This window comes from Nicotiana tomentosiformis, chromosome 6, assembly GCF_000390325.3.
Source record: "Nicotiana tomentosiformis chromosome 6, ASM39032v3, whole genome shotgun sequence".
NCBI lineage: Eukaryota > Viridiplantae > Streptophyta > Magnoliopsida > Solanales > Solanaceae > Nicotiana > Nicotiana tomentosiformis.
In genome coordinates, this window is record NC_090817.1 from 130495534 (window position 1) to 130507043 (window position 11510).

The 11510-nt window shown below is 33.9% G+C and overlaps 1 protein-coding gene across 2 annotated transcripts in view; it reads right to left on the minus strand.

The window, feature by feature from the left end:
* Nucleotides 1–4976, minus strand: part of LOC104104790 (golgin candidate 5) — a 34396-nt gene extending 29420 nt beyond the window's left edge. For both annotated transcript variants that reach the window (XM_070177812.1, XM_070177811.1), the window contains exons 1-5: nucleotides 4747–4976; nucleotides 4342–4543; nucleotides 2796–3895; nucleotides 1955–2026; nucleotides 879–953 (exon numbers count right to left, since the gene is read on the minus strand). In XM_070177812.1, the coding sequence (XP_070033913.1) occupies nucleotides 879–953; nucleotides 1955–2026; nucleotides 2796–3895; nucleotides 4342–4492 (1398 nt within the window). In that variant the 5' untranslated portion in view covers nucleotides 4493–4543; nucleotides 4747–4976. The remainder of the gene's footprint in view (nucleotides 1–878; nucleotides 954–1954; nucleotides 2027–2795; nucleotides 3896–4341; nucleotides 4544–4746) is intronic.
* Between the last annotated feature and the right edge of the window lie 6534 nt (nucleotides 4977–11510).

Sequence of the window (11510 nt, forward strand, 5' to 3'; positions counted from 1 at the left end):
AGCACGCAAATCGAACTTAGGTGGATTATCCCATCCTCCCACCTTCTCCACTCAAGTACTAGACTTTTGACTGTGACAGGGTACAACTTATGAAGTGTGTCTAACCCGCACATCACGTGTTGCACTCTTGCCACTAGAACAAAGCCCTAGGGCCTTTGAAGTAATATTTTGATCAGTAATAAAACATTGTGATATGCCTATTCACAGTTCCATATTAAAGAAACAATAACAATGATGCCCTCAAGCATGACACAGACAAAGTTTAAAATTAAAGGTAAGAGGATTTGCTTTAGAAAAATTAACCGGGGAACTGTAATTCTAGAATGTACATACGAGGTTTCAGCAGTAAATATATATATTAGGAAAGGATGGTAAAATTTCTTCAAAATTATCAATTAACTTAGAAAGCTTGGAAATTTGAAAAGAAACTGCTTCTACTTTTAATTTCTTTCATTTTTAAAATAACAAGCAATTCATATATTTAGTAAATATAGTCTTACTAATTAGCATGAAAGGGGTTCGACCCATTAGAGGCACAATTTTCTTCACTTATTCACCCATCAGCAAGACATTCCTGCATTGTTAGAGTTTACTAGAACCATTTAAAAATTTAAAAACTAAGGACCACACAAACATTATACAGAATCTCCGAGCATAAAATATGAAGAAGTTAAAGGCATAAAAGATGAAGCAGAGAAATTCAGTGATGCCTAAATGAAGCAGCAAAACTAAGCAACAACGTGTAAGCTCAATCAAACTGTCTTTCAAGAAATTCATATTACAGTTGCAATGAGAAACAGCTGATGATTAAGTGATAATGCAAGTACATACTACAGCAGTGGAAGTTCAAGCTGAACATCCTTTGAACACATACATACCTTTCTCTCAAGAGCAGACACTTTTTGATGGTACTCTTCTCGCAGAGATTCAACTTCTGCATCATTGGACTTCCTCTGTATAAAATTAGTGTGAGTAAGCAGAGAAAGATAAAAGTAGAAGGGAGTTTTGAGGGCTGAAAGATGAACCTAAAGTCAACATAAGAGGAAAGCTGCAGAATAGGGAACTAGAAAGTTTTTAAAACTGCATTGGAACTCATCAGTTTAAATAAGCACCCAAGGGGTGTACCCTAGTGGTCAATGAAGTGGGAGATAGCAGGTACCCCGTGGAATTAGTTGAGGTGAGCGCAAGCTAGCCCAGACACCGGTTATAAAAAATATATATATATATTAATTAAATTTTGGATCAATTATACCCATTTATTCATTACAAAACACATGGATATTGGTGTGCTGTATGCTAATTCCCAGCAGCAATTACAGACCCAATCGCACAAATGATATTAGTACTAAAGGAAAGATAAAATGAACGATAGAAGAATTGCTTGCAAGGATGATTGTCGCCCTAATTATTCTGTACCTAAATTGATATACGAAACAAGCAGTGAGAGAATGACAGAACATATTAAGTACAAGTCATCTGACAAACAGAAGAGAAGATACGATTTGTCTAAGAGAAAATGCAGTGTGTATTGATGTCAAAGTCACCAATGATGTAACACTATGCCACAGCTATAATTCTTTCTGCCCTCCACACATCTAGTCCAGAGAAGTCCGATCATATTGACGATATTTATAAAAAGTGCTTAACAAGTTAGCTGGTAATTAAGATGACTTGACCAGTTAAGCAGAGAGCTTACACAATACTGGCCCACATGTGAGATTTACCTATCCAGAAGAAAAAATGCAAGCAAGGGGACAAAGTGAAAGAAATATCCTTAAATAACAAGCAGAAAATTAAAACTAGAAAAAATATAGAATAAATTTTTACAAAAATGAAAAGGATGATCCATCCTGAAACTATAGTATGTCTTTGACTCGTGCCATTTGAAAAAATAGTAGACAGCAACAAAATGAGTTATAGCCTCGAAAGGAACTTTAAAATGATGGGAACTTACTCTCAGATCCTCAATAGCAGACTTCAATTGCTCGTTCTCATTCATCAACTTCGCAATTTCATCAGCTTTCGCCTAAGGAAAAACAGTAATATGTCATCTCATTGAATGTTCATATTTATAAACAAGGACTGAAATTCAGGTCCAGCACACCAAGTGAATTCTTTTTTCAAGTATGCTGCATAACAGTAAGTTTGGATAATGAGAAGTTAAGCACATAAAGGGAAAAATTAGTCCCAATCTCCCAAAACCTAATATTTATTTATTGTCTTTGGAATAATCTTCCTGCATAATAAGAAAGGGCTAAATGCAACACATTTTTAGCTTCCCTCTAAGTCTTGTCTTTAGGCGTGTACCAACATCCCGTGCCAGTGGATGTTGCAACTTTTCAAAGGATCCACAGACTCAAACAACGGGAAATATCCATGCTTTCAGACATTTGGGACCTCAAGATGGGAAACTATGTTATATAAGACAAGTGCAAGAAAATGTCAAATGGAATGAGTCAATGACGCACACTGAAGATTCAAATCAAGACTTTTTTAACTGAAGCTGGCCTTAGTTAAAATTCAACTCACTGAAGCAACTTTTATCGATGACCTCACAAGTTGGGAGGATGATTGAAAACGAATGGGATTGAGCTAATCTTTAGATAACACAATGGGAATTATTGGACACTCCTACTTAAGGTGCAGACACCAAAATAGTTCATATTCTCAAATAATATCGATAGATTCAGAACCTTGACATTTCCCTGTTTTATTCAGCATGTTATCCTGCGTTATTGCTGATGCTGAGGAACACCAGGTGCACAAATTTCTGTTAAAAGAGCATAAGGACATACCTGTGCTTGTCTAGCAGCTCCTTGTAATGCAGTTTCCATCATTTTCATTTCCTTCTTCAGCTTCTCCAGTTCAACCACTGTGTCTGTAACATCTGAAGAGTTGCTTCCGGAGCTCAACCGTTGTTCTTTCATGTCAGTCTCATAATCATTTCCTCGCTGGGTAGCCCCAACAGGTCTACTAACTGACTCATTTTCATGCATAACTGATTCAGATACCCTCTTCCGACCTTCATCTGTGTGCTGGTCACCAAGAAAGCTCCTGTTAGAATGCTCTTCAACACTGCCATCTTCACTGGCAGTTACAGAATCGGAAACAGAAGGTCTTCCACTTTCTACTCGGTCACTTGACGCATCCTGTGATTGAACTGGAGGAGACTCCTCGGTCACTTCTTTCTTCTCTTCCCTGTCTGCTCGGTCACTTGATGCATCCTGTGATTGAACTAGAGGAGATTCATCAGTGACTTCTTTCTTCTGTTCCCTGTCATCGTCGGTATTTTCCTGTGAGTCAACAAGCAGGGGGATACCAACTTCAGTTTGAGATAAAGCATTTGATGTTTGGGAGGCAATCAACTCCAGATTTTCGGATGATTCTTCCTCCGGAATATTCTTTTGGGGGATTTCTGGAGATTTTTCCCGAGCATGATCTAAATTGACTTCTGACGCTTCAGCCACTGAATCAATTTCAGCTTTTCTTTCATCTGGTCTGGTAGCACTTCTTTGCTCTTCCCTCTCAACCTTTGTTTCCATAGCAGAGTCTAGTTTGACATCAGCAGCTCTTGCTTCCCCGTTTTCTTCTTCAGCAGATATCTTTTGGTTTGGTTTCTCATCAACATTCTGTGCTTCTTCATTCGCTTCTTCAACAGATTTAGTTTGCTCAATTACGTCCCTTGTTTCTTCTTTTGGTTCTTTAGGAACTACATCATGTTGAACTGTAGATTCAGCTGAATCTTCAACTACCTCCTCTGTGGGCAAGGCGGGCTTTGATGACTCAGCTTTCTCTATAGATTCTACAGCAGTCTCCCCACCTTTTTGTCCCATAAAAGCCATGACAGGATCAAACAAGGCCTTCCTATCCGTACTTGAAGGCCATAATCCTGAACCTGCATGCAATCACAAGAAAAAAAAGGAAGCATTGAAATAAATCAGTCAGCCCTAAAATTTGACTATTCCTAAAAAATGCAGCAATATAATATACTTAAGTGGGCTTAACTGAATGCATGGAATATGGTATAGAGGCTATCAATTTGCAACTTTTGCCAGAATCTATGATTTGTTTGGGATTACACTTACATTAGGACCGGATGTTCACCAAGACTCTTTTTAGTCTGGTTCAGGATTTTAAATTAGTATAGTGATAAGTGTGAGATTTAAAGAAACTCTAGTTCAAAAGAATCCTAATTTTCCTGAATAGTGGAATTGACATACATCTATATAGCTGAACCCAACTATGTCTAGGATTAGCTAATTGAAGTTTGGACCAACATAAGCGTAATAGATAAAACGATGAAAAGTATAATATAATCATATAACGATCGAAAAGAGGTACCTTCAGTGCTAGTAGATTCATCAGATTTCTCCTCGAGACCAAGTGCGGTATCGAAATTCTTTTCAATGTTTTTGACACTCTCACTGAGCTTATTGACGGCACCGGCAAGATCCAAGTTCCCCAAATCAAGTTTCCCACTAAACCACGCCATTCCTTTTCACACTCGATCCGAAGCTCAAATCATATGGCAACCTCCTTCATCCTATAAAATTAAATCCCACATTGTCAAAATCCTATGAATCCAATTAAAACGTCAACAAACAAAACTACCGAGACAAAAAATTATTTCTAAGAAGGTGTTATTCAGATCCCATCATTATATAATTGCCGATTCAGATAGTTCCAACGAAATCAAGGGACGTAACGTGAAAAATCAAATATTGAGAATTTTTTTTAAGATTGAACCTTGGGAAAATGATTTGATTGAAGAAGCTGGATTTGAAGAAACCTCCTTTGGGAAGTGGAGATAGAAGAAAGATTTGGGAAGGGGCGTAAAAGAAATCGATCTGCTGCTGGAACGGTGAACAAGCGTCGACCATCACCCTCTTTTTTCTTTTTTGTTTTCTACTTTTAAACGTTAACGGCGTACAAATTGTAACTTTCAGTATTTTTATTTTTGTCACTCGAATAGGCTTACTGGAGTATATGATATCTTGACGTTAATTATTTTGGAAATTTTTGGATTCGTACAAATTCTTTTTAATTTCTTTTATAATGATTTTATAAATTATGTCTTAATCAGTTGTATTTGGCCTTGTTTCGTTCATACAAAGTTTTCTAAAAGTAAAGACTTTTAGATCTTGCATTGATCATGACACTGGTATACACTAACCAAACTTAAAATAAAAAAAGTACTATGGCAAATGCAAGATCTAATTTTTGGAGCCTTCTCTTGTGATATTAATTAATAGATTGGTCACGAAAATTTAGACAATGTCTAGGAAGAAAATATAACGGGAATGAATAGGAAACAACTTCTCTACAGAAAACTAAAAGTCTTGACTATGTTGTTTCTGAGCAGATGGTGTAGCGAAAATAACCTATTTATCTTCATAAAATATAAAATACGACAACTCTCCACATATCTCACTCGTATGATTACACTAGGTTTGTTGTTGTTGCTGAATGGGGAAAAGTCTTCCTCTAGAGATTTAACTGCTTTATGTTCCTATTTGCTTACAAATTTGTAACCTTATAAATTTTTAAATTTGGGTTATTCACCCCTTTGGATTGTGGCGTTCGAATTAGTATCTTCTAGCCTAATTCATCATATATCTACTACTAATTACTACTTATTAGAAAAGGGAACACAGGCACCTCTTTGTCAACGTGTGTGTTCCCTTGAATTTTTTAATTTGTCTGGGTATTTTTATAGTTTCATTCATTTCCAGCTCAACCTTATAGCTGACTCTTACTGTCGTTGCCCTACACGTGGACTCCCATTTTTAATATCTGTATAACTTAACTGGGTGTTTTATATTATTAGTAGAACATTATATGAAGAGCTTCCAATCAATGTGAATTGACAAAAAAAACCATGATATTTCAATTTATTCTATCAGAATTCTCAGTCTTTTGGTAAATATAATCAAGTTGGGGGCTTTTAAACACTTGAAAAAAGGAATGATGTAAGGTTACACGTTTAAGAACCCGCGTCCACTACAAATTTAACTCTTTGATAAATCATTACTAAGTATTACTTATAGGGCTTGCCTATGAGCGGAACATGTAGAAGCTAGGGGACCCACATAAGGCCAAATCCACCAATCACCCCCTCAAACCACCTACATCTATCATTTATCCTCCTATAGCATTTCGAGTTTCGACCCCAAAAAAAAATAAAATTACACAGTTATCACAAGTAAAGCAAGAACAAGATTATAGTTAAAAAATTTAAAAATGATCCGAAAAAACATAGTTAAAGAAATGACTTTGATTTCCAAATAGTAATAATAACAAAGAATTGGCGGGGGATTAGCGAGTAATTATAAGTTATAAGTTTTTAAGTTATAAATATGTGTTAACCATTTAATAAGCTTCACCGAGAGCCATAAACTCAACCACAATGGGAAAGTTGGAAAGTATTTGAATCGAGTTTATATAGCTTCCAAATTTCTAAGTTATAAATATTGTTAACCATTTCATAAGTTTCGCCACAAACTATTGTGTCGCTATTTAGCATACCATGTAGATGAGATATTTTGGAAAAAACTGTGCGGGCTTATCCCAAAGCAGATAATATTCACACATGTCACTTTGGGCCGTTTTAGTTCAACAACTAGTATTAGAGCGAATGATTTGACTTGACGAGTATGGAGATAGTGCAGTGTGTTGTGGGGATCCGGCTTAGTGCATATGCCCGTCTATGATCCGGTTTATGAACTTTACCGTAACTTTGAAGATGCATACATACCATTTGAGCTTCGGGTGTCTGTAACTACTGGTATTATGTGGATGACACACAACTAATCTCCAAATTAGCCCATGAACGATTATGGGTCATATGAAACTTAGTTCAAGAGGGAGATTGTTGAGTGTGTCTGGACAAAGTCCGATATATAAAGTAGAAAGAAAAAAAATTCTACTAATAAGGTGTTGAATACTCTTAATGATGTGAGACTTTTGGGGAAAATCGTGCAACCTTAGACGAAATTGGACAATATCATATCATGTTAAGAGTATTTTTGTGTTGTTTTAGTCTAATATGTTGGTTTTCCTTATATTGGTGCAGAGCTAATTGGCGATGCAAATATGAAATGTTTTAGTTATTATTGTCATTATATAAAAATGATACTACTTTTTATATCTCACTTTAGTAATAACTAATGACAAATAATTTAAAAAATTAGTAAAATATCCTTATAAGTGAAAGTTCATAGAATAGTACGATTAGAATTGTAAGATATCACAATGTATAATAAAATAATGTAGTTTTATTTACATTGGGGCCGGGCAAAAGCCCGGGCTACCCTAACTAGTATATAATAGAGGATAAGCACGCATGTGATGGCCAACATGTGTGCTTCATCATGAGGGTATTTTTGTCATTTTTTCTACTGATGATAGGTTCACCCTAATTTGCCACGTAGAAAGCACCGCTTCTTACAACACAATTCTATCTCTGTTGTATTTCTTTGATTTGCTTTAGTTTAGTACCAAGTTCTGTCTTGTTCTTCTTTATCCTCCTTTTGTCTCTAAGTGTTTGATAAAATTCCTCTCCAGCTTTACTGTGTTTTCCTTGCAGTTCTTAGCTGTTGAAAGCTGCTGAATTTTGATTGTTTAATCAAGGTTTTTTCCCTCATCAATAATCTCTCCTTTGATCTGCAATTTTATACAAAGGTGACAAATTTTTTAAAGGAGTAGAGTTTTTGAATATAGCTTTCTGGGATTATCCTCATCGCATGTCCATTGTGTAATTAGGCGTGTTGTAACTTGTAAGTAACTTTCATTGTGTATATCTTGGATATTGAGTAAGTTTCTTTTGGTATTAGCTTCTCTTTTTGGTATAGAAAATACAGTAAAAGTAGTATGGCTATACTTTGGTTTAGATTCTCCTGTAGAATACTAAAATTATTGCGATAGTAAGCATTATTTTTGTGCAACGAACTTATGTTGCAATGCAGGCAGCAATTGTGTCCTTTTCTTTTCCCATAATTACTTCCTATTTTTCATTGGAGAAATATAAAAAATGTGTGCAAGCGGTAAGTATTTACCCGCAGGAACCTAGCAAGAGACAAAATCAGTTCTTGAACTGTTTTTGTTCACTTATAGTTTAAAATTGTTGAAATCATTAAAAGTATTATTTGTCAATTACAAAGACGAGCTTCCGTTGTTATTATCTGACTAAACAACAACACGTGTACTTTTTTATTTGGAAGGAGCAGTGTTGTCCAAGCCTCATTTAAGTCGCGCTTAAGCCTTGAAGCTCAGGGTATGTGCTTCGCCTCACTTAAGTTGCGCTTCCTTATAGGCAGGGCACTAAGGTGTGCGCCTCATTGCCTATTCTTGAATAAAGCGGCGCAAAACAAATAAATGGAATTGAAAAAATGAAATCTCAATTGTTAAGAAAATCATTATGAATGAAATTGTCATTTTTTTTCTTGCATTAGATATATATTTTTATTTTTTTCTTCGTTGCATTTTTTTCAACTAAAGCCCACACTTCAATTGCGCTTTGCGCTTAAAGCCCCCTTTGATTACACTAGGAAGGATTTATAATATATTGCATCTTTAATTTCTTTTTATTAGTATTAACTATGTCTAAAACTTATCTGCATATAAAGGCATATCTATAAGTTCTTCCTATAAAAAAAATAGTAATATTATGTGGGTACTTCTTGGTGCATCACAAAAATATAGATAGTATCGTCGTGTCGACAAAAAAAAAGATTAAGGCATTAAGAGCTAAATGTATCTTTTTACTTATTTTTTTCTATGTATTTGCTGAATTTTGATTCAACTTAATAGATGAAAAACCGAACTTCCGTGTTTGATACGAGTATACAATGTTATATGAAAATTTTTGAATTTCCATTTATGTCATAGCATGTTTGCATATGGATCAGATTGGACACTATATACTTATGATAAAGAAAACTTTGTAGATTGTTTGGTCCCTAATCTCTCTTTGCACATATTATGCAGGAAAAAGCTCTTTCATGGCAACATAGTACAAAAAATACTTTTTGCTTATTTTATTACTTTGCTTTTAATATGGAACTATATTAGTCTTGCCATCAAATTCTTGATTTTATAACTATAGTATTTGACCATTGGAGTTCGCGTGAAGTTTAATATATCAATTACCAGAATGTTATATAACATTGAAAAATGATAGTACATTAACAAAACTTCACGGAATGAAGAAAGTATCACGAAAAATGAAAATGATACTATTGGAAGCAGTTGCCGAAAAATATTAACGCTAACCAATTATTGGGCCCATGCTAATGGTCATGTATATATATAGTGGGAATAAGCAGGCAGTTAATGGTCAACATGCCTACTTGATTCTCAGGGCAATTCTGTAATTTTATAAAATATTAGCAACGTTATTGGCTAAGAAAGGGTATTACTGTAGCTGCCAAGTAGAATTTTATGTGCATTAACCAAATTATCAATTTCTCCCACGGTAGCTTCTTTGCCTAACTTTGTACCCCCTCGTGTTCCCACGTGTTCCCACCTTCACCCAATAACCCAATCGTTTGTGTGTATAATTTTAGCAGTTCCTAACATGCAATTGTTTGAATCTATGCGTGGCAAACTTTTTAAAAATTAATTGAAGTTTTAACTCTACCTAAACATTTTCGGTGTGTGCATTCTTTAGCAAATTGTGACATGTAATTTGTTTGAATTTTTGTGTGCAGAACTAAGCTGTAAAAATTAGTTGAATTTTTCTAACAAGTTTTTGCAGAATAACTATAACGGGGGTAACCAATTTTAGTACAGTTTATACGAAAAGTATTTTGGACTTAACTATATTAAATTATATTTTACTTATTGTTATTAATAATTTAATATTGAAGGATCTTATATGGTTTAAATTTATGACTTTATAATTTGACATTTAATTATTTATGACATTTATGATCGGTACTAATTAAAAAGGCATTTTTTACCATTTTTGGTACTCTTGACAAAGGAAAAAAAATACTATGCAATACAAATACTATATTTCAGATTAGTACAATATATTTATTTCAAAAGCATAATTATTCTCTTTCAATTGTTTGTGAGTAAAAATAGGATGAACTAGGATACAATAATAATATGAGAGATTGAATTGATAAACGAGCATAGTTATAAAGAATTACTAAGCCTTTTGGTGAGAACTTTTAGACATGTGGACAAACATAGATAACCATATGTGGTTAGGCTTTAAATAGGATAAACAACTTGTTAGGGTAATCATGGATTTTATATCAAACACACAAATTTAAGACTGAGTAATTTATGAAAGGCTCAATGATTATGTATCGCATTCTTTTCCAGTTTATAGTTAGGTATTTGAAGGGGGATTTGCATACGTACCTTATATTTGTGCCACCTTTTAACTTGTACCATATTTTTTTAAAATTATTAATTTGATAGCCATCTCACAAAAAAATATAATAATATGACAATTACACCCCTAACGAAAGATATAAAACGGTCTCCTCCTCTCATCTCAGCAACTTTATAAAAAAATTAGAAACTTGTCCAGATTCATCTTCAGAATCACACTTGCATGAAGTTGTTTCACCTTGAAGCTAAAACTTCATGCTAATGTAGCATGAAGTCATTTCATGTTGTAGCTAAAACTTCATGCTAATATAGCATGGAGTTATTTCACATTGAAGCTAAAACTTCATGCTAATGCATGCTGAAGTTATTTATCCTGTAGTCTACAGTTTTGCCATTAATTTTATCTGAAACTTCAGTCTATACATGCTGAAGTTATTTAGTTCATTTGCTAAAACTTCAGATTAAACATGCTGAAGTTATTTAGTTTATTTGCTAAAAACTTCAGACTAAACATGCTTAAGTTATTTAGTTCATTTGCTAAAATTTCAGACTAAACATGCTTAAGTTATTTAGTTCATTTGCTAAAACTTCAGACTAAACATGCTTAAGTTATTTAGTTAGTTTGCTAAAACTTCAGACTAAACATGCTTAAGTTTTTTAGTTCATTTGCTAAAATTTCAGACAAAACATGCTTAAGTTTTTGTCTTGTAGTATGTAATTTTCTAATGAGTTTTTGCTAATGCATCCTAAAGTTATTTAGTTCATTTGATAAAATTTTAGACAAAACATGCTGAAGTTATTTAGTTCATTTGCTAAAATTTCAGACTAAACATGCTGAAATTTTTAGTTCATTTGCTAAAATTTCAGACTAAACATGCTTAAGTTTTTGTCTTGTAGTATGTAATTTTCTAAAGAGTTTTTGCTAATGCATGTTGAAATTATTTAGTTCATTTGCTAAAACTTTATACCAAAATATGTTGAAGTTTTGTAACGCAGTCTACAGTTTTGTCCTGAGTTTTATCCGAAACTTCAGTCTAAACAAGCTGAAATTTTTTAGTTTATTTGCTAAAATTTCAACCTAAACATGCTTAAGTTTTCCCCCTGTAATCTGTCAATAGTCTTTTATTAAAGAAAGGGCAAAATCGTCATTTTAAAATACTTTTAAC